The sequence below is a fragment of the Saccostrea echinata genome, unplaced genomic scaffold, assembly GCF_033153115.1.
Source record: "Saccostrea echinata isolate AGI-Se365-2 ecotype Australia unplaced genomic scaffold, CSIRO_AGI_Sech_v1 ptg000023l, whole genome shotgun sequence".
Classification (NCBI taxonomy): Eukaryota; Metazoa; Mollusca; class Bivalvia; order Ostreida; family Ostreidae; genus Saccostrea; species Saccostrea echinata.
Window position 1 is genome coordinate 1621762 of NW_026889772.1, and position 19098 is coordinate 1640859.

The following is a 19098-nucleotide window of genomic DNA, read 5'->3' on the forward strand; positions in this document are numbered from 1 at the left end:
TTCAAAAATTAAATTCAGATCTTATATTTACATTATTTATCTAATTACTTGCCACAAATTTAACTATGGCATTCGCACTATAGTTTTGATAAGCTCACAATGGAGATATTCATGCTCATCCACTGGTAGTGCATGAGAAAATGAACCGTTTACTAATTTGCAAAGAATCTTAGGGGGAAAATATTTGGAAATGTAAATATATGAACACCACATAACTTATTACAGTATTTCATCATTAACCCTACCCCACTTTAGAACTCTTCCACATAAATATACAGATTTGCACAAAAAGTATAAAACATAGAAATTGTATATTAATATTCAAGGATTTCAGAAAAATTATTCAAAGTATTGGCAGATGTTGTACAATTGACCACTGAAATGTTCATGAAATACAATAATTTTCCCCTGAAAAATAATATTTGATAAAAATCATCCTATCTGCTGAGGAGATATCAAATCTGTCAAGTCTATCAAAAGAAGTAAATGTGTTTACAACTTTCTCAGCCATACATCATCCGTACTTGGCAACAAACTCAAAATATGGATATTTCTGACAAAATTAAATTAGGCATTCAAGTTTTTAAGAATTAACTTAAATGAGTTTTTCTTTGTTAAGTTCTAAATATAAGTGAAGTAACCAAAGTGAGTTATTTTAAAATATAAATTGCTTCCATCACGACTGGTTAATATGGAAAGTGTATAAGATTTGTAAGCATAGGTAGTTGTTAAATAATATGGAAAGTATGTACATGCTATCATTAGTAAGCACATGCATAAGGAGTAGTTAATGTGAAAAGTCGCACAAAATGAAAAATATAACTGATACCAGTAAAGGCGCACAGCCAAGACAAAAGTCTGTAAAATTAGTATGAAATTCTGGGAGTCATTAATGAGAGACACAACAAAGCATTTAGATGGGGGAGTCGGGAAAGCACTACTCATATACAATGATTCTAGATATTTACATTACACACAGTCTTAGGGGTGAAGCTAAATCTAGTCAACTCTGTCATAACTTTCCTCCTACAGCTGTACGTTGTGATGTATCCCACCAGGAGAGTTGCTTAAGACTATACTCCATGTTTTTTAATGCAAGCATTGTAACTTCTGAGATAAAGAGCAATTTTTCAAAAAGCATCTTTTTCACTCTTTTTTCACTGCTTCTTTTTGAATTGGTACCTTTCCCATGTATTGTTTTATTTTTACTGATGCAAAATTTAGTATTAACAAACCAGCTGAACAATCAAATGATAATACTCATTTGAAATGTATAATCTCCAATCCAATCATACTTTCTGATCATTGCAAATTTATATAACATGAAATGCCTTAGAAAATGATATTTGAAGAAACTGTATTTTTATTTATCTTGAGTTTACCAGAATTCATGTATTTTACCAGGTTCCCACTTTGCTGATCATTTTGAGCAGAAATTTAATCCTACATGGATGCAAGTTGTTCCATCGACATAAGAAATGTTGAGACGGTCCCTGATCAGATTACTTCTGGAGACAGCCCCCACAATGTCATCGTAGACAGTCCGGGTCACATTGTTGATCTCGGAGAGGAGGATAGTTTGGGAGGAGAACAGCTGGTGGATGTTCCCAGCACCCTTCCGAACTCGGCCACAGATGTCAATTTACTTCTACTCCACTCTAACGGGGTAAATTTTCTAAATGTTTAGTTGTTTACTTATCCACTCTAAGGGGGTAACTTCTCTAAATTTTTAGTTGTTTAATTTAATACATTCAATTATTTGTTAGCTGTGCAGAATTTTAAAATTATGGATGTATGATCCCCCCCTCTTTGGTACCTAATCATTCATGTATGAATTTGTTCTGTAAATTTGAAATAAGATATTTCTGCTGCCAGTGTACACCTTCATTTGTTACTGACAAATTGTTTTTACAGAGAGGCAATTATCCTAACTAATGCAGACAACTAACACAGACAATCATGAAAATTAACACAGCTAGATAAGTCATTTCCACTGCTAGTCTGGACCTCTATTTGTTACTGACAAATTGGTTTTTTACAGGGAGGCAACCTCTCCTTAGAGTCCCCGGCAACCAATGTCCCACAGCACCTAGATACTCAAACCGTCCAGGCTGTAACCCTAGCTGATGGAACAACAGCCTTCATTCAACATCCGAAAGGTATTGTCCTAAAGTGACACCACCCTAAAGGTATTGTCCTAAAGTGACAAAAGCCTAAAGGTATTGTCCTACAGTGACAACATCCTAAAGGTTTGTCCTACAGTGACAACATCCTAAAGGTTTGTCCTACAGTGACAACATCCTAAAGGTATTGTCCTAAAGTGACAACATCCTAAAGGTATTGTCCTACAGTGACAACATCCTAAAGGTACTGTAGATCAATAAATTTTTGCAACACCTTATTTTCGCGAGATAGACATTTACTCTTTATTAGCGAGACAAATTTTTCACGAATTGTGGTAACTTCTCTATATAATCTCTAGGAATACTAATATATGCGAGAATAATATTTTTGCGCGCATGTTGTCTCGTGTAATTACATGAATATAAAGTTCTTGCGAATAAAAAGGGATTTACAGTATTGTCCTAAAGTGACAACACTCTAAAGGTATTGTCCTACAGAGTATGCCTGAATCATAGGGGAATGTCATTTCAAGCTTTGACTACTTGCTAATAGTCTAACAAGCTGAGACAGTATTGTATGTTAAGTCGTTTTTTTTTATAGGAGGGAAGTTTATGGAGGGACAGACTATTAGTCTGGAGGACGGGAGTACAGCAGTGGTACAGGGGGTCAGTCACGGTGAGTCTTCACCCACATTGTTTTACCCTTGTAGCCTTTTATTCCTTGTAACCTTCACTGTCAGCTGACTTTGCTTGTAACATGTAGGTGTAATTCATTAGTAAACAGAGGTACTTACACTCGATATAGAGATATGTCTACAACCAGTGTGACTCTTGCATTCAAATTTTACTGATTATAAAATATTTTTGCTTGCATAAATTAGTAAAATTGATTAAAAATAAGACATTTTGATGAAATATTCAGAAGAATCTTTGTATTTATTAAGATTTGAGTTCGTGAACTTGAGCTTATCCCAACACTAAATTTCAGTGTTGCCAGTTAACAACATTCAGTCAGAGATGGACAGTGTGGTCAACCCCAACATTGTACTGACCGATTCCTCCCAGGTCGGAGGTCAACCAATACAGTTAGAGGACGGGACCACTGCATTCCTTCATCACACCCCAAAAGGTAGGTCAACCAATACAGTTAGAAGACGGGACCACTGCATTCCTACATCACACCCCAAAAGGTAGGTCAACCAATACAGTTAAAGGACAGGACCACTGCATTCCTACACCTCACCCCAAAAGGTAGGTCAAGCAATACAGTTAAAGGACAGGACCACTGAATTCCTACACCACACCCCAAAAGGAAGGTCAACCAATACAATTAGAGGATGGGACCACTGAATTCCTACACCACACCCCAAAAGGTAGGTCAACCAATACAGTTAGAGGATGGGACCACTGAATTCCTACACAACACCCCAAAAGGTACCATATATACTCGCCTATAAGTCGTTTTTTTTGGAGTTAAACTTTGGTCCAAAACTCTTTGTCTGACTTATAGGAGAGTTATAAAAAGATTGGTATTTTAGAGGGTCAAGTCCTCTAATATAAGCTTAAAAAATACAACCGACTTATAGGCAGACCTACTTATATGCGAGTATATACGGTAGGTCAACCAATACAGTTAGAGGACAGGAGCACTGCATTCCTACACCACACCCCAAAAGGTAGGTCAACCAATACAGTTAGAGGACAGGACCACTGCATTCCTACATCACACCCCAAAAGGTAGGTCAACCAATACAGTTAAAGGACAGGACCACTGCATTCTTACACCACACCCCAAAAGGTAGGTCAACCAATACAGTTAAAGGACAGGACCACTGCATTCCTACATCACACCCCAAAAGGTAGGTCAACAAATAGAGTTAGAGGATGGGACTACTGAATTCCTACACCACACCCCAAAAGGTAGGTCAACCAATACAGTAAGAGGATGGGACTACTGAATTCCTACACCACACCCCAAAAGGTAGGTCAACCAATACAGTTAGAGGATGGGACCACTGAATTCCTACACCACACCCCAAAAGGTAGGTCAACCAATACAGTTAAAGGACAGGACCTCTGCATTCCTACACCTCACCCCAAAAGGTAGGTCTACACATCATTCCAGAAAGTAATCCCACTATGATTGCCTTAATCTGAGTTAATATATATTGGATAATCAAGTGACTTGTCAATATGATGTATTTTGTGGAGTTGAATCAGACGATGCTTTTCTCTCCTTTTTGATGTGGTGTCCCATCCTCTGGATAAGAAGTATTTAGATGTCATTGTTTCCCTCCCGTAATTATTTTTGCAGCTTCTCTCTGTATACCTTTAAGTTTATCTACTAGATATCCTGGTAAATCGTCCCATATTATATTAGTGTTTTCCAATACACTTCATTTGCTGAATGTTCTCTTGGATTTTCTCTGCTTCAGTTGCTCAACTTTTGCAATAAAGTAAATTTGAATGAGATTTATGTTCCTATTTTACAGAGGGATTACAAGCTATTCAGTTGGAGGATGGGACTACAGCATACATCACCCACCCCTCAGCTGAGTCCCTCTTTGGCGACGCCCAGATCACAAATCTGGACAGTGGGACACTCAGTCTAGATCAGCTAGCCGCTCAGGTGAGAGAATTAAAAGCAGCTGGCCACTCAGGTGGTAGTAATACCAGCTGAGAAAATCTGTACTTGATCAGGTGAGAGAAATACCTGACACAATTTTGGGCAGAACAGGTGACAGAAATGTCTGATACAGATTGTGCTGGGCAAGATGAAAGAATTACTTGACATAGTTTATGCTTGACCAGTCTTTGACTGATCAGATGAGAAAAGTTCCCAGTCTGTACTTGACCAGATAAAACAGGTAACTGGCACTTCATACCTGACCAGTTGAAGACCTTACACAGTCTGGATCTAATTAGTAAAGAGTTGAGATTCTCTTTAATCTGTGTCCTTTAAACATGCATGAAATAGAGCATAACAGATTACTTTATAATTATATCTGTGGTTTCAGGCTTTGTTTATATCAATATTGCATTTGGTTTTGATCTTCAGTAATTTTGAATAGAATATATTTTAGGTTACAGTAGATCATATAAAAGAACCTGGACTGGAATCTCTACAAACATCAGCAAGTCCCCTAGGACCCAATGCTTCCGTTGTACATGTAAGTACATGTATATCCTAGCCTACAACTCCCCTAGGACCCAATGCTTCTGTTGTACATGTAAGTATATCCTAGCCTACAAGTCCCCTTGGACCCAATGCTTCTCTTGTACATGTAAGTATATCCTAGCCTACAAGTCCCCCAGGACCCAGTGCTTCTGTTGTACATGTAAGTATATCCTAGCCTACAACTCCCCTAGGACCCATTGCTTCTGTTGTTCATGTAAGTATATCCTAGCCTACAACTCCCCTAGGACCCAATGCTTCTGTTGTACATGTAAGTATATCCTAGCCTACAAGTCCCCTTGGACCCAATGCTTCTCTTGTACATGTAAGTATATCCTAGCCTACAAGTCCCCCAGGACCCAGTGCTTCTGTTGTACATGTAAGTATATCCTAGCCTACAAGTCCCCCAGGACCCAGTGCTTCTGTTGTACATGTAAGTATATCCTAGCCTACAACTCCCCTAGGACCCATTGCTTCTGTTGTTCATGTAAGTATATCCTAGCCTACAACTCCCCTAGGACCCAATGCTTCTGTTGTACATGTAAGTATATCCTAGCCTACAAGTCCCCTTGGACCCAATGCTTCTCTTGTACATGTAAGTATATCCTAGCCTACAAGTCCCCCAGGACCCAGTGCTTCTGTTGTACATGTAAGTATATCCTAGCCTACAAGTCCCCTAGGACCCAGTGCTTCTGTTGTACATGTAAGTATATCCTAGCCTACAACTCCCCTAGGACCCATTGCTTCTGTTGTTCATGTAAGTATATCCTAGCCTACAACTCCCCTAGGACCCAATGCTTCTGTTGTACATGTAAGTATATCCTAGCCTACAACTCCCCTTGGACCCAATGCTTCTCTTGTACATGTAAGTATATCCTAGCCTACAAGTCCCCAGAACCCAGTGCTTCTGTTGTACATGTAAGTATATCCTAGCCTACAACTCCCCTAGGACCCATTGCTTCTCTTGTTCATGTAAGTATATCCTAGCCTACAAGTCCCCCAGGACCCAGTGCTTCTGTTGTACATGTAAGTATATCCTAGCCTACAAGTCCCCCAGGACCCAGTGCTTCTGTTGTACATGTAAGTATATCCTAGCCTACAAGTCCCCCAGGACCCAGTGCTTCTGTTGTACAAAGATTCTTGCTCATAAAGATCTCAGCCTTAAAACAAAGGATTCCAGTATGAACTTGAATGCTTGGTTATGCACATGAGTTTACTGCTCACATAATCAGAACCTATCATTTTGTTTATAGTCATGAACCTTATATTTAATTAGATGAGTGCAGAATTGATGTTGGATCTGTCCATTTGTTTATAACCCCAGTTTTTCTGTTAACTGATCATGTAACAATATTTATAGTACCCCCCTCCCCACTTGAAAGGTATATAGTGATTGGGGTTTCCCTCCCTACATCCTTCTCTACATCCTATGTCCATAATTGTTGGGGAAACCCATCTCTTATCTGCAACTCTTCCTATACCACTGAATAAAATTTAATGAGACTTTTACAGAATCTTTTTTACAAAGTGCCATTGTGCACTTCTTATTTTACACTTCAAGCAGAGGAGATTTGGGATTTCCTGTAGCAAAACGTGGACACTGCCATTCTTTCTATAACATTTGGGGTACCCATCTTTGGGGTACTCCACCTTTAACCACTGAATGAAATTCAATGAGACTTTTACAGAATCTTTATCATATAGTATCATTTTGCAGCTCCTATTTTGTGTTCTGATCTGACAGATTTTTGGGGATTCCCAGAGGGAAACATGGGACTTTGTCATTACACACATATGAGGGAGGGGGGTATTATTTTGTTAGCTCAGTGCTCACAGTACCTCTAGTTACAAATGAAAAGCCTGAGATAAATTCAAGTCAAAATAAATAAGGCATAAGATTTTTTCTTTTTGAAAATAATTAATTACAATGAATTACAAGTAAAAAGTTCACTTGCTGTGTGTGACCCTCCAGAAAACCTCTTCATTTCGTGGGTCTCTTACACATGTATTTACACTGAAATAAAGGTTCAGATATATGTTAGTTACATACATATCTATTTCAATAAACTCAGACATTGTATGCCTAATGTTGTAGACTGTGATAGCAGCTGGGCTAGCACCTGACGAGAAGACAATGGTGTTCGGTGAAAAAGCTTATCGCTGTAGCTTTGATGGCTGTGGCAGGCTATACACCACACAGCACCACCTCAAGGTGAGTAGATTAAGGGTTTGTACACCACACAGCACCATCTCAAAGTGAGTAGATTAACAGTGCATACACCACAAAGCACCACCACACAGTGATTAGATTTAAAGTGTACACCACACAGCACCACCTCACAGTGAATAGATTAACAGTGTATACATCACACAGCACCACCTCACAGTGATTAAATTTAAAGTGTACACCACATAGCATCACCTTAAAGTGAGTAGATTAACGGTGTGTACACCACACAGTACCACCTCACAGTGAATAGATTAACAGTTTATACATCACACAGCACCACCTCACAGTCAGTAGATGTACAGTAACTACACACACAGCACCACCTCACAGTTAGTAGATTTACAGTTTATACACAACACAGCACCACCTCAAAGTAAGTAGATGTACAGTGTATACACCACACAGTACCACCTCAAAGTAAGATGATTTATATTGTATACAGTACCACCTCACCCTGAGTAGATTTACAGTGTATACACCACTCAGCTTCACCACAGTGAGTATTTTGCATACACTACACAGCACCACTTCAAAGTGAGTAGATGTATACTGTATATACCAATAAACAGTATGTATACCAATATATACAACACCATCTTAAAATAAGTTGTAAAATATGATGACCCTCTACCTTTTTATTATGGTGTGCATACAGAGTAATATATTCTAAATTTAGTTTTTAAAAAAAAAGTTTGAATTCAATTGTTGAAATCTTAATAATACTTAAAATATATTGAAGATTAAAGGAACTCTTTTATACTAGGTTCATGAACGATCTCACACTGGAGTCCGTCCATTTAAATGTGATTATGAGGGCTGTGGTAAAGCCTTCGCTACGGGGTACGGACTGAAATCTCATACACGTGTTCACACCGGGGAAAAACCATACAAATGTCCAGAGGAGGGATGTGACAAGGGATTCAAGACATCGGGGGATCTACAGAAACATGTCCGCACCCATACAGGTATGTAGGAGGGGTGTGACAAGGGGTTCAAGATGTTGGGGGATCTACAGAAACTAGTCCGCACCCACACAGGTACAGTCCCTGAAATGTTCTACTTTCCCATTTTTCCGTTCGCTCACCGTTCGTTCAGCGTGCGTTCACCGTTCGTTCACCGTGCGTTCACCATTCGCTCTCCGTTCACAGTTTTGCGTTCACCGTTCACCATGCGCTCGCGTTCACCGTTCACAAAGTGTTCAGCGTTCGCTCTTCGTTCCGTTTACTTTGCGTTCATCTTGCGTTCAGCGTTCACCTATCGTTCAGTTTTCATTGTCATTCGGAACTCCGAAGTGAAAGGACTTATCTTTTTGTAGTTAAGGAGTTACAGGTTTTTTTAATTTATTAACTAACATATCGTGTTTGAAGAATCATTATCTCATGAAGAAAAATATCTACGATATATATTTTAATTATTCTAACTTAGCTGTTAGGTTATTTATTAAATTACTCTGGAAAATAAATGTTGTTACAAGCACATTCTGTACCTATGTAGAACGATGCTGAAATATTAAATTTAACTAAGGGCAATGTGCAAATACTTCAAGCACTGCAACATTTTGTTGTTTTGTTAAAGACGACAAATCGTTTATGGAGATATAATTATTCAAGTCAAATAATTACGCTGCAAAATTACGAAAATATTTATTTCTATTACGTTTTTTTTTTTCAATTACAACAGAAAATATAATAGAACTAGTTCTGAGAGTTATACATAGTACTGCGGATATCCTGTTAATTTATTATCTTTAGAACGAATTAAAATGATAGTGTGGTTAAAGGAAATATTTATTTAAAATGTAATGCACTACAGAATTTCTCTACTGTAATATGTGAAGTCTATAGTTATAGAGAAAAAAATCCTTCTTCACCGTAACTTTATATGTTTGCCATTCGATATGATTAATACTCCCCCCCCTTTCCCCCTAAATCGGTGACTTAGTCAGTACCGTATTTCCAGAATATTTTAATTAACATTTTAAAGAAAAAGCTACGGTCTTTTTAGAACAAAAATTTCAGTCTCAAACTAAAAAAGTCACAAAACAATAGTAGATCAAAATGTACACGTGTCGACGGTGGTATTTGAAATTGACAGAGAGTATGTTTCACATTCAAGTGTTAATGCCCAATGTATTTTACTAATTTATTATTCAAATGTTGGAATCAAATCTAGAAATGATAAAAATAAATGTTATAACTTGTTGGAAATACTCGCACTTCGTCTTCGATGTGACGAAACTTTCACACCTGCACAGTGTCGAATGATTTTGATTGACAGGACAAGCACGTGGACTTCGTGTGAACTTGAAGCAGGAAAATAAAAACGAGTATGACTGTCAAACAAATGGATATGATTTGTTGATAAAAAAAAAAAAGTTACTTTCACTGTCTGATATATTTAGAAAAAAAATTCAAAGTTTTTGTTTGATATAGGTACAAACATTTGGTGAAGCCTGAAAGGAGGGGGGGGGGCTAAAACTGAATAGTACTCTCTCTCTCTCTCTCTCATTTGTCTGTTTAATAAAAACTATAACACCATATTACTTAAATATCATGTTCTGAAAATTGAATTTATAACAAATAATATGAATATGTATCTTTGTATCATCTTGTCCGAGTACATGTATAATCATGGCCATCTAGAGATACATGTAGACGTCTGCTCAATAAATCATAATAAAAAATAGAAATGACACATAATATGTTATTGTATTAAAAATTTAAAATACGGGCGTATAAGTGTAATTAATTTTTTTTTCATTACTTTACACGAAATCGCCTTGACACGGAGATATATATATATGAATATAAGTTACAACCGCTTTAATTCATTCTATAAATCATAAATTTTCTCTGATTTGTTATCAAATAAGAATAAACATTTTTATTTTCCAACTAAAACCAATATCTTTTATACTTCAGCGTTCGGCAACAATTGCAATGTTTTAATGCGATAAAAATCGTGTGATTAAAAACTTAATGTGCATGCATCGTCTTTCTTAGGACAATTTTGGAGAATTTATTTTATTGACTTATTTATTCATTCATTAATTTGTTTACTTATTTATTATTATTATTTTTTTTTGGCACCTGACATTATAACACAATAAAATAGTTTCAATGCAAGGAAAAGATCAGAGGCATTCCGAATATATCGTTCATCTTGCGTTCACCGTTCGTTCACCGTTCACTTTGCGTTCGCGTTTGCGCTCCGTTCGCGTTCTGCGTTCGTTCAGCGTTCACACATCGTTCACCAAGTTGCGTTCAGCGTTCACACATCGTTCACTCACCGTTCGCTCTGCGTTCGTTCAGCGTTCGTTCACCGTTCGCTCACCGTTCAAGTGGGAAAGTAGAACGTTTCAGGGACTGTATGTAGAAGGGATGTGACAAGGGATTCCAGACATCGGGGGATCTACAGAAACACGTCAGCACCCACACAGGTATATAGGAGGGGTGTGACAAGGGATTAAAGACATTGGGGAATTTAGTGATACATGTTCGCACCCACACAGGTATGTAGGAGAGGTGTGACAAGGGATTAAAGACATTGAGGAATTTGGTGATACATGTCTGCACCCACACAGATATGAAAGAGGGTGTGTAAGAGTTTTGTGTACTGTGTGCAGAAAGGAACTTTTCATTCCTGAAAATAAATATTACACAAAAATAATGCTCACGAAGACATCTATTTCACAATCTGTTGAATTAATGGAGGGATTTATATAAATTGTTTATGTTCATGTAAATCTGTTGTGGAAATATTGTAGTTTATAAAAGGTTTTAAAAGGGATTCTGTAATAAATTTAAATTTGTGCATTATGAAGGAAATTTCTTTAATTGCTAGCTAGTATAATTTTCTAGGACATGTGTCTCTGTATATGAATGTATAATTTTTTTCCCAGGAGAGCGTCCCTTTAAGTGTCCATTTGAGGGTTGTGAGCGATCTTTTACTACGTCCAACATCAGAAAAGTTCACATCCGAACCCACACCGGGGAACGTCCTTACATCTGTAATGAGGAAGGATGTGGTCGAGCCTTTGCCAGTGCCACAAACTATAAAAATCACATCAGAATCCACACAGGTAGGTACATGCAAGTCTCTACATTTGTAATGAAAAAGGGATGTGGGTAAACATTTGCCAGTATCACAAACTATAAAAATCTCATAAGATTCCACACAGATAGATAAAATATCAAGGTGTTAAAGTTATACAATATCCAGTGTGACAGACTTTAAATATGTAGGTGTGATAAGTTTAAGATATCCAGGTGTCAGGTTTACAGTATTCTGATGTGATTGGTTTACAGTTTCCTGGCTTCAGGGCCAACAACGTTGAGATTTTCTCAAATCTGAGATTTCTCAGAAAATCTTGAGGTTGGTACATAGTAGTCTCAAATAAAATCTCACAGAATTATTGTATGGTAAAATTGTTACAAGTGATATGACAGTGCATATTTTTTTCCTTGAATGCACGAAATTAACATACAAATACAGAAACATATTATTTTCTCCCAAAAGATCATCCTGTGATATACATATTTAAGAAGGGGGGGGTGTTACTCACATGTAAAAAATCTTATATATATTGTTCACGCATTGAAACAATGCATTTGAACTTTACCAAAAGATAAAAAGAATGAAAAAAAGGAAAAAATTAAGAATAAAAGCAATATTTTTGTGGCATGCTATGCTTCATTCATACAGGAATTAATTTAATTGATTAAATTCATATTTTAGTGGGCTATTTATGGTTAGGCAAATCATTAATTCACAATGTACATGTATATCAGAAAAGGAAATATGACTTAACTAAAATATCAAAACTCCACAGCCTCTTCTTTGTTCTTTCTACGGTAGTTATATCATTTACTTGTACATATTCGCTGGTGTAAAGTATACGCAAATTATACGTAAAAGAATGTTGTCTAAAATTCTGTGTACATATTTTGTTGAGCTTTCAAAATAATTTACAAATCACCATTTATTAATCACTGATGATAATAGTCAGTCTAATTTGAGTCTTAACTAAATCATTCTATAAAATTCTTAATTGAGATTTGGGGATCTACTTTATACTCACAGTGCATCACACACAAAAATCCTTGACCGTTCATATTATTTATAAGAATAAGCCTGACTCAAAACCATTCTAAAGTACATGTATAAATAACAAGAACTTACAGTGATCTTCTTTCTTAATACGACCACTTACATTTTTAAATAAACAATAAAAAACAAGTATCGTCCTTAGTTTCAAACATTACATGATTGAGTCGTGAAACTTTTATTAACGATGTGATAATAGGAAATAATCAGTTAATTAATCGTCACTTGGTGAGCGTATGTGAGATTGATTTGGGTTTCCAGTGTAACAACGCATATTGTTCACTATATTCGTTGTCATCTCAAAAAAAATGGTTAATTTTTCTGTGACCATTTCTTACAGTGGATCGTAGTATGTACTAATGTAGTCTCTTCTCCGTTTCTCTGACATTCTCTAACAGGGGGTAGTGGAACATGCCATGTGTTATTTAGCCTCGTCCCAAAATATGTCTGTATTTCAATTTCAGGTTTTTCTTTCTTCGGGGGAAGGGGGGGGGGGGGCGGGGTACCTGACAATAAACCAATTTGTATCGAAATTTTCTTGATAAATTGGGATCATGTGAAACCAAGCATACATGTACATATGTTATCTGCCCCTCGACATGTTTTCTGTCCCAATTTTTGCACAAATTTTACGAAACGCTCATGCAACTGCTCGAGAAAATTATGATCATGTAAGAAAGTTAGATATATATCAAGCATTTGATCGGCTTGTAAAAAAATTACTCAGTGTTAATTTCTTAAGGCTGGGTTGGCAGTATTTAAATCATTATTTCGGCGGTAAAATTTATTTCCTTTGATCACTTTAAATGATTGGGGGGGGGGGGGTTATATTCTAAATAGGGACAAAAAGTCCCTTTACCCAAAATATTTTTGCTATGGAGAATAAAATGTAAAAGATATATCTGACAAATCATATATCTTACAAAACAAAATTAAAGAAAAAAATGTATAATCGACCAGCAGATAGAGTCTTGATCTGCCGATCTACTTTTTGTAATCTTCGGACACATAACGTCACAAAGGCGGAAGTGATGCCTTGGTGTATATTTTTGTGTGTTTTTTGTCGACAGACGAGCCAAGACTATAAAGTTTGGATATGTTTTTGTGTTATTCATCTGTAGGGATTATTTTACGTGGACTCAGTGAATATTTATTGTTGCAAAGATTGTAATGGAATCCTTTCCTTTGAATGACTCGAAACAGCAAATAAAAGATGAAGGGAGTGGAGAATGTGTATTTTCGTAATTATACACCAAAATATTGCATAAACAACCAACTGAAAGGTAAATTCAATCATTGATTAAAAAAATTTGTGCATTATAAAAAAAAGGTCGCATATAACAACGAGAATAAGTCTAAGATTTTTCTCACATCTCAGCTTACGTGAGACGAATCTCAGAAATGTTGGTGGCACGGTGTTTTAGGAAAATCTCAGCTGAGGCAGAAATTTAAGATTTGAGGTTGAGATTTGAGCTGAGATTTTTATGTGTTGGTGGCCCCGAAGCCAGGTATCACAGATTTATAATATCCTGGTGTCAAAAGTTTACACTATGCAGGTGTAAAAAGGTTTGAAATATCCAGATGTGATGTTTGCTATAATCATGATGGTACTAAGGTTCAAGATCTAATAACAAGACCTTTGAGAATGAACATTGTAAGCATATGTAGATATTTTGATAACAATTTTGGTAGTTTTGTAAATGTTATGAAAATCTTTATGTAAATAATGTAATTACTTATTTTTCATGTATTCAAGCACAATGTCCCTTATATAAACAATATAACTTTATTCTATTATAAATCTGTCAGAATATGTAAGGAAAGAATAAACTTTCTTAGTTATCATCAAAGTAAGCTAGATCTGAAGCAGTGCAGATTTCAAATTTATTTTTATATCTATGCAGGAGAGAAGTCTTACTTCTGTACAGTACAGTTATTTGAATTTTTTATAACCCTGCTCTGAAGGAGAGGGGGGTATACTTTTTACCCTTGTGTGTCTGCTTTTGTGTCTGTGTGTCTGTCTTCAATAAATTTTTGCCGCAGTTTTCTCAGCAACTACTCATTCCTGATGCTTAAAATTTTAGCACACTCTTTGTTTAGGCATGCCATATGGTGGGACTCATTTTTGTGCAAATCTGATGTCAACTTCCTGTTTTTCCGTGCATCTGTCTGTACCAAATTTTCACACAGTTTTCTCAGCAATTACTAATTGCAGGTGCTTGAAATTTTAGCATAATCTTTGTCTAGGCATGTCATATGGTGGGATTCATTTTTGTACAAATCTGATGTCAACTTCCTGTTTATCCATGCATTTGTCCGTACCAAATTTCTATAACAGTTATCTCGGCAACTACTGAAGGCAGATGCTTGAAATTTTAGTACACTCTTTGTTTAGGCATGCCATATGGTGGGATTCATGAGAGCCTTTATTCACATCAGAGCAGGGGCATTACTAGTGAGCATTGGCTCACAGACGTCTTGTTTTTTTCTCTATGCAGTTTGATTAACATGTATTGGATTTCTATACAGGAGAGAAGCCTTATGTCTGTACGGTACACGGCTGTGGTAAGCGGTTCACGGAGTACTCCTCCCTCTATAAACACCATGTGGTTCATACTCATTCCAAACCCTACCACTGTAACCACTGCGGTAAGACATACAGACAAACCTCCACGCTGGCCATGCATAAACGGACCGCTCATGGAGAAGACACCACAGCGGAATATGAGGCCCAAGTTTACAATGAGCAGATTTTCTGTGAGTCACAAAACTCAGCTCTTTTATTTAATTTACACAAAAATTACAATTTTCTGAGTGTTATTTTATGAAAATGTTACAAGTACTAATCCAGTAATCCAGTTTGTTTCATGATCAGTAGATACATTTTTAAGTTTGTAGTCTTATCCACATCAATACAGATGAAAACAACTTTTTTCAAGGGTCAGTCTAATAGTAATGTCAGAGTAAAGGTTATAAATATATATTAAATAAGTCTTGAATACCCCCAATTCCTAAATCATCTCACACTGGGAGAAGTAAAAATGTTGGGAGAAAGGAACCCATAAATGAAATATTAAACTTTATACCTCCTATTTACAGCAAAAAATGGAGAGCAACCACCAGAAAAGAGGGCGAAGTTTGAGTACAGCATAGAGGCAAAGGAGGAGGATGGGGAAACCCTGATCCAAAACGAGGCTGTGGTTATCAACACGGAGACACAGAATACACAGGTAGTATGAAAGACATCATCATTAAAAATGGGGGATTAAAGTTAGAATTGCAGAATATCAGAAAAAGGCATCTGCTTGAAGAGCATATTCATATCATGAAGAAAATTTATCCTTGAACAATATTTGCAGCATTTTAGATAGAAATTTTTAAATGTAATTTAAAAATACCAGTGTGCTGTGAAAGAAAGCTGAATCATGAAGAACGCGTTATTCAAAGTTTCCTCTGTTGTCTATTCCAGGAATCTCTTTTACCAAATGACCAAGTCCCAGCCAGTGCTAACATTGCTACCATCACAATGGGGGAGCACGGACAACAACAGGTGTTTGTTATCACTGACCCTGCTCAGCTGGAGGCTCTACAGGTAACACTATACTACATACGAGGGCTGTTTGGGAATTATTGAGACATTTACTTTTACTCCATAAAAGCCAGAGATACATTCATGAAACTTCGTCAACATTTTATAAATAACAAATAAAAGAAATGTGCAAAATTTCTAATTTATAGGATAATTAGACAAGTTCCAGTGAAATTATAAACATGCATATGTCTATCGACCTGGAGCAGCATCGCTACGTCATTTTAACGTCACGTCAGCCAGAGATTTTTTGCAAGTGAAACGGTCGGGAAGCTTTTACTCTTCTTTCTCTGTTATCACATATAACATTCCAAAAATCAAACTGTCTCTTTCCTTAAACAATTCTTTAAAAAATAAAATTAAAAAAAATGTGTGCTGGTGCTACTTCAGTGTTAAAAAATACACAAAGTGTCATATACAGGTTGAATTAGCATCACGCAGTACTGATTTTTGCACAGCGGGTCAACGTTATTTACTCCGTAATAATTGATGGTCGTCTGGAGCTCTTGTTTTTACTTTTGTTGAATATTTTGTAAGAATAAAATATATACCAATGAAAAAATAAAACCCTTAGACACATTTTTTGCATTGTTATTGTTTTAGCAGGTCGTTTAGTCTGGAAATGAGTTCTCCATAGCGCTACACAAAATTAAAGGTATGCTCAATGGGCCGCCTTGACGTCAAATTCCATTTTGTCGTCGTTCTCAGATTTCTATGCCACGCTTAAATTTATTTATGATCTCCATATTTCTGATCAAAATTTTAACAAACTTGCATAAAAATAAGTCAAAATTAAATTGAAAAACTATATACATAAATTGAATTATTTTCGCTCTTACTCTGAGTCCACCGGGAGTTTGAACGTTGGTGTAACATATTTTCAACATCTGATTTCGTGACTGCGCCGGGTACCCCTACCATTAACACATTAATATACCACTGAGAGGAAGAAATAAAATATTTGTAAAATATTTTTTGCTTTTATTAATTTTTATTACATATCAAACGTATATGCAAATTTTCACCGAAAGACGTTCATTAGAAAAAAGAATATACACATTGTTTCAATAATTTCCGAACAGCCCTCGTATAGGTAACACTTCACTACATACAGCTCTGATACAATTACACCATGATTAAGCAAATGTGTATGAAAGAAGGAGACAAAATTTTCAGAAATTTGATGAATGCAAATCATGATGCACAAAGTAAACTGATATAAATAGTTTTGATTGATGTATATTGTACATTTGTTCACTGTGGATAAACGATAGAACTATTGATGAACTGAGCCTTTTATCAACCTTTAGCAATTAGCAGCACAGCAGCAGCAACAACAGAGAGAAAGTATGTCTGAGACAACTGATCAGCAGCTTACATCACTAGGGGTGGATCAAACAGGAGCGGAAACTCCATCAGACCAGGTCTGCACCCCGTCAGACATAAACCAGCAATCAACTGAAACTCTGACAAATTTGGACCAGCCCGAGGACGTTTGTGATCCGAAGCTGGAACCCGAGGGCAATGTAGAGTCTGTGGTGTTGGAGGATGGGTCATCATATGAAGAGAAAGAAATCCTACAGAGTGTGACAGATGGTGACATAGTCACAGACAATGATATCGTCACAGAGGGCGACATGGCGACAGACAATGACATAGTCACAGATAATGATATTGTTACAGAAGGCGACATGACAGTGTCCGGAACCATACAGGTCCTCGAGGAAACTGTGCAGACATAATCCACATTATTGTTTATTTATTTCTATTTCTTTGAATTAAAATTGTTGCTTTTTATGGCATTTGAATTTTTTATTTATTTAGATGATAGAATTAAAAAGGCTATAGCTTAGTCAATTTGAAATTTGAGCATTTTTTTTAACCCAGGGTGATACAAAGTTGATCTTCAATGAAAAATGCATATTATGTTTAAAAATCTTGTTTTATGTAGATTTCAAGCAGGAAAACTTTTTGCATGAATAATTAAACAACCCTCTATCAAAACTGTGAAATTCATTGCCCCTGAACCCATGGTTCAAATCCCAAAATGGGGCGAAGTTGGTCATATAATTAAACTACCTTATATCTAATACTAACATCTTTTTTTAACAAATGGATATATAGCAAGTATATTGTTTACATGATAACAATAAATAAATAAGGTTATAGAATACCCAAAATCTGGAGGAAGTGAGAATTTTATCACACTGTCGTTTATTTTTTTGGGGGGGGAGGAGTTGCCATGTTTAAGTCCAAATCTATTTTTTACATGGTAAAATTAGAGTACCGGTAAATTTGTATTTGGGGGAATTTCTTTTTTCATGTTTTTGCATTGAATTGAAATATACATAAAAGTATGAATTTAGAAAGAATGAAAAAAATCAAGCCTGGTTTGAATAAAAAAAAATTTGTGAGAAATAGTGTTTAAGCAATAATTAAGCCTACAAAAATTGTTTTTATATGTATGTCTGTAACATAATTTTTTGAGTATCCTGTCATTCCTTTTTCAAAATTGTAAAATTCCTGGTACAAGGGCCCATACTTCAGGCCCTAGACTGAGGCTAAGTCACTCATGCATTGTAAAAATATTGCACCTATGAAGTCTATCCCTCTAGCAGAAAAAAACTTTTTGTTTATCAGAATTGTAAATTGACTGTGAAGACTCCTGGGTTTATGCTCTAGAATGGGGCTTATTTGGTCAAGTATTGAGAATACGTATTTGATTATTTTCTTTTTAAATCAGTAACATTATATGTACATGCAATTACAATGAGAACTAAGCCTTTGCAATAATCACTGTTCATATTTCAAACCCCAGGGTGGGGCCAAACGCTCACATTTATTCAGAAAACTGAATGGGTTGGGCTACCTGGCA

General features: G+C 36.2%; 1 protein-coding gene across 7 annotated transcripts in view; it reads left to right on the forward strand.

Annotated features, from left to right (window-relative positions):
• Positions 1–18025, forward strand: part of LOC133191045 (zinc finger protein 143-like) — a 31254-nt gene extending 13229 nt beyond the window's left edge. For 4 of the 7 annotated variants that reach the window (XM_061326706.1, XM_061326708.1, XM_061326707.1 and 1 more), the window contains exons 2-14: positions 1405–1666; positions 2042–2159; positions 2725–2799; positions 3112–3252; positions 4616–4752; positions 5207–5293; positions 7394–7510; positions 8292–8493; positions 11430–11609; positions 15164–15391; positions 15734–15864; positions 16104–16226; positions 17534–18025. In XM_061326706.1, coding sequence (XP_061182690.1) covers positions 1448–1666; positions 2042–2159; positions 2725–2799; positions 3112–3252; positions 4616–4752; positions 5207–5293; positions 7394–7510; positions 8292–8493; positions 11430–11609; positions 15164–15391; positions 15734–15864; positions 16104–16226; positions 17534–17965 — 2190 coding nt within the window. In that variant the 5' untranslated portion in view covers positions 1405–1447 and the 3' untranslated portion in view covers positions 17966–18025. The other 3 variants (XM_061326710.1, XM_061326713.1, XM_061326711.1) reach the window with 3 other exon arrangements.
• Positions 18026–19098: the final 1073 nt, after the last annotated feature.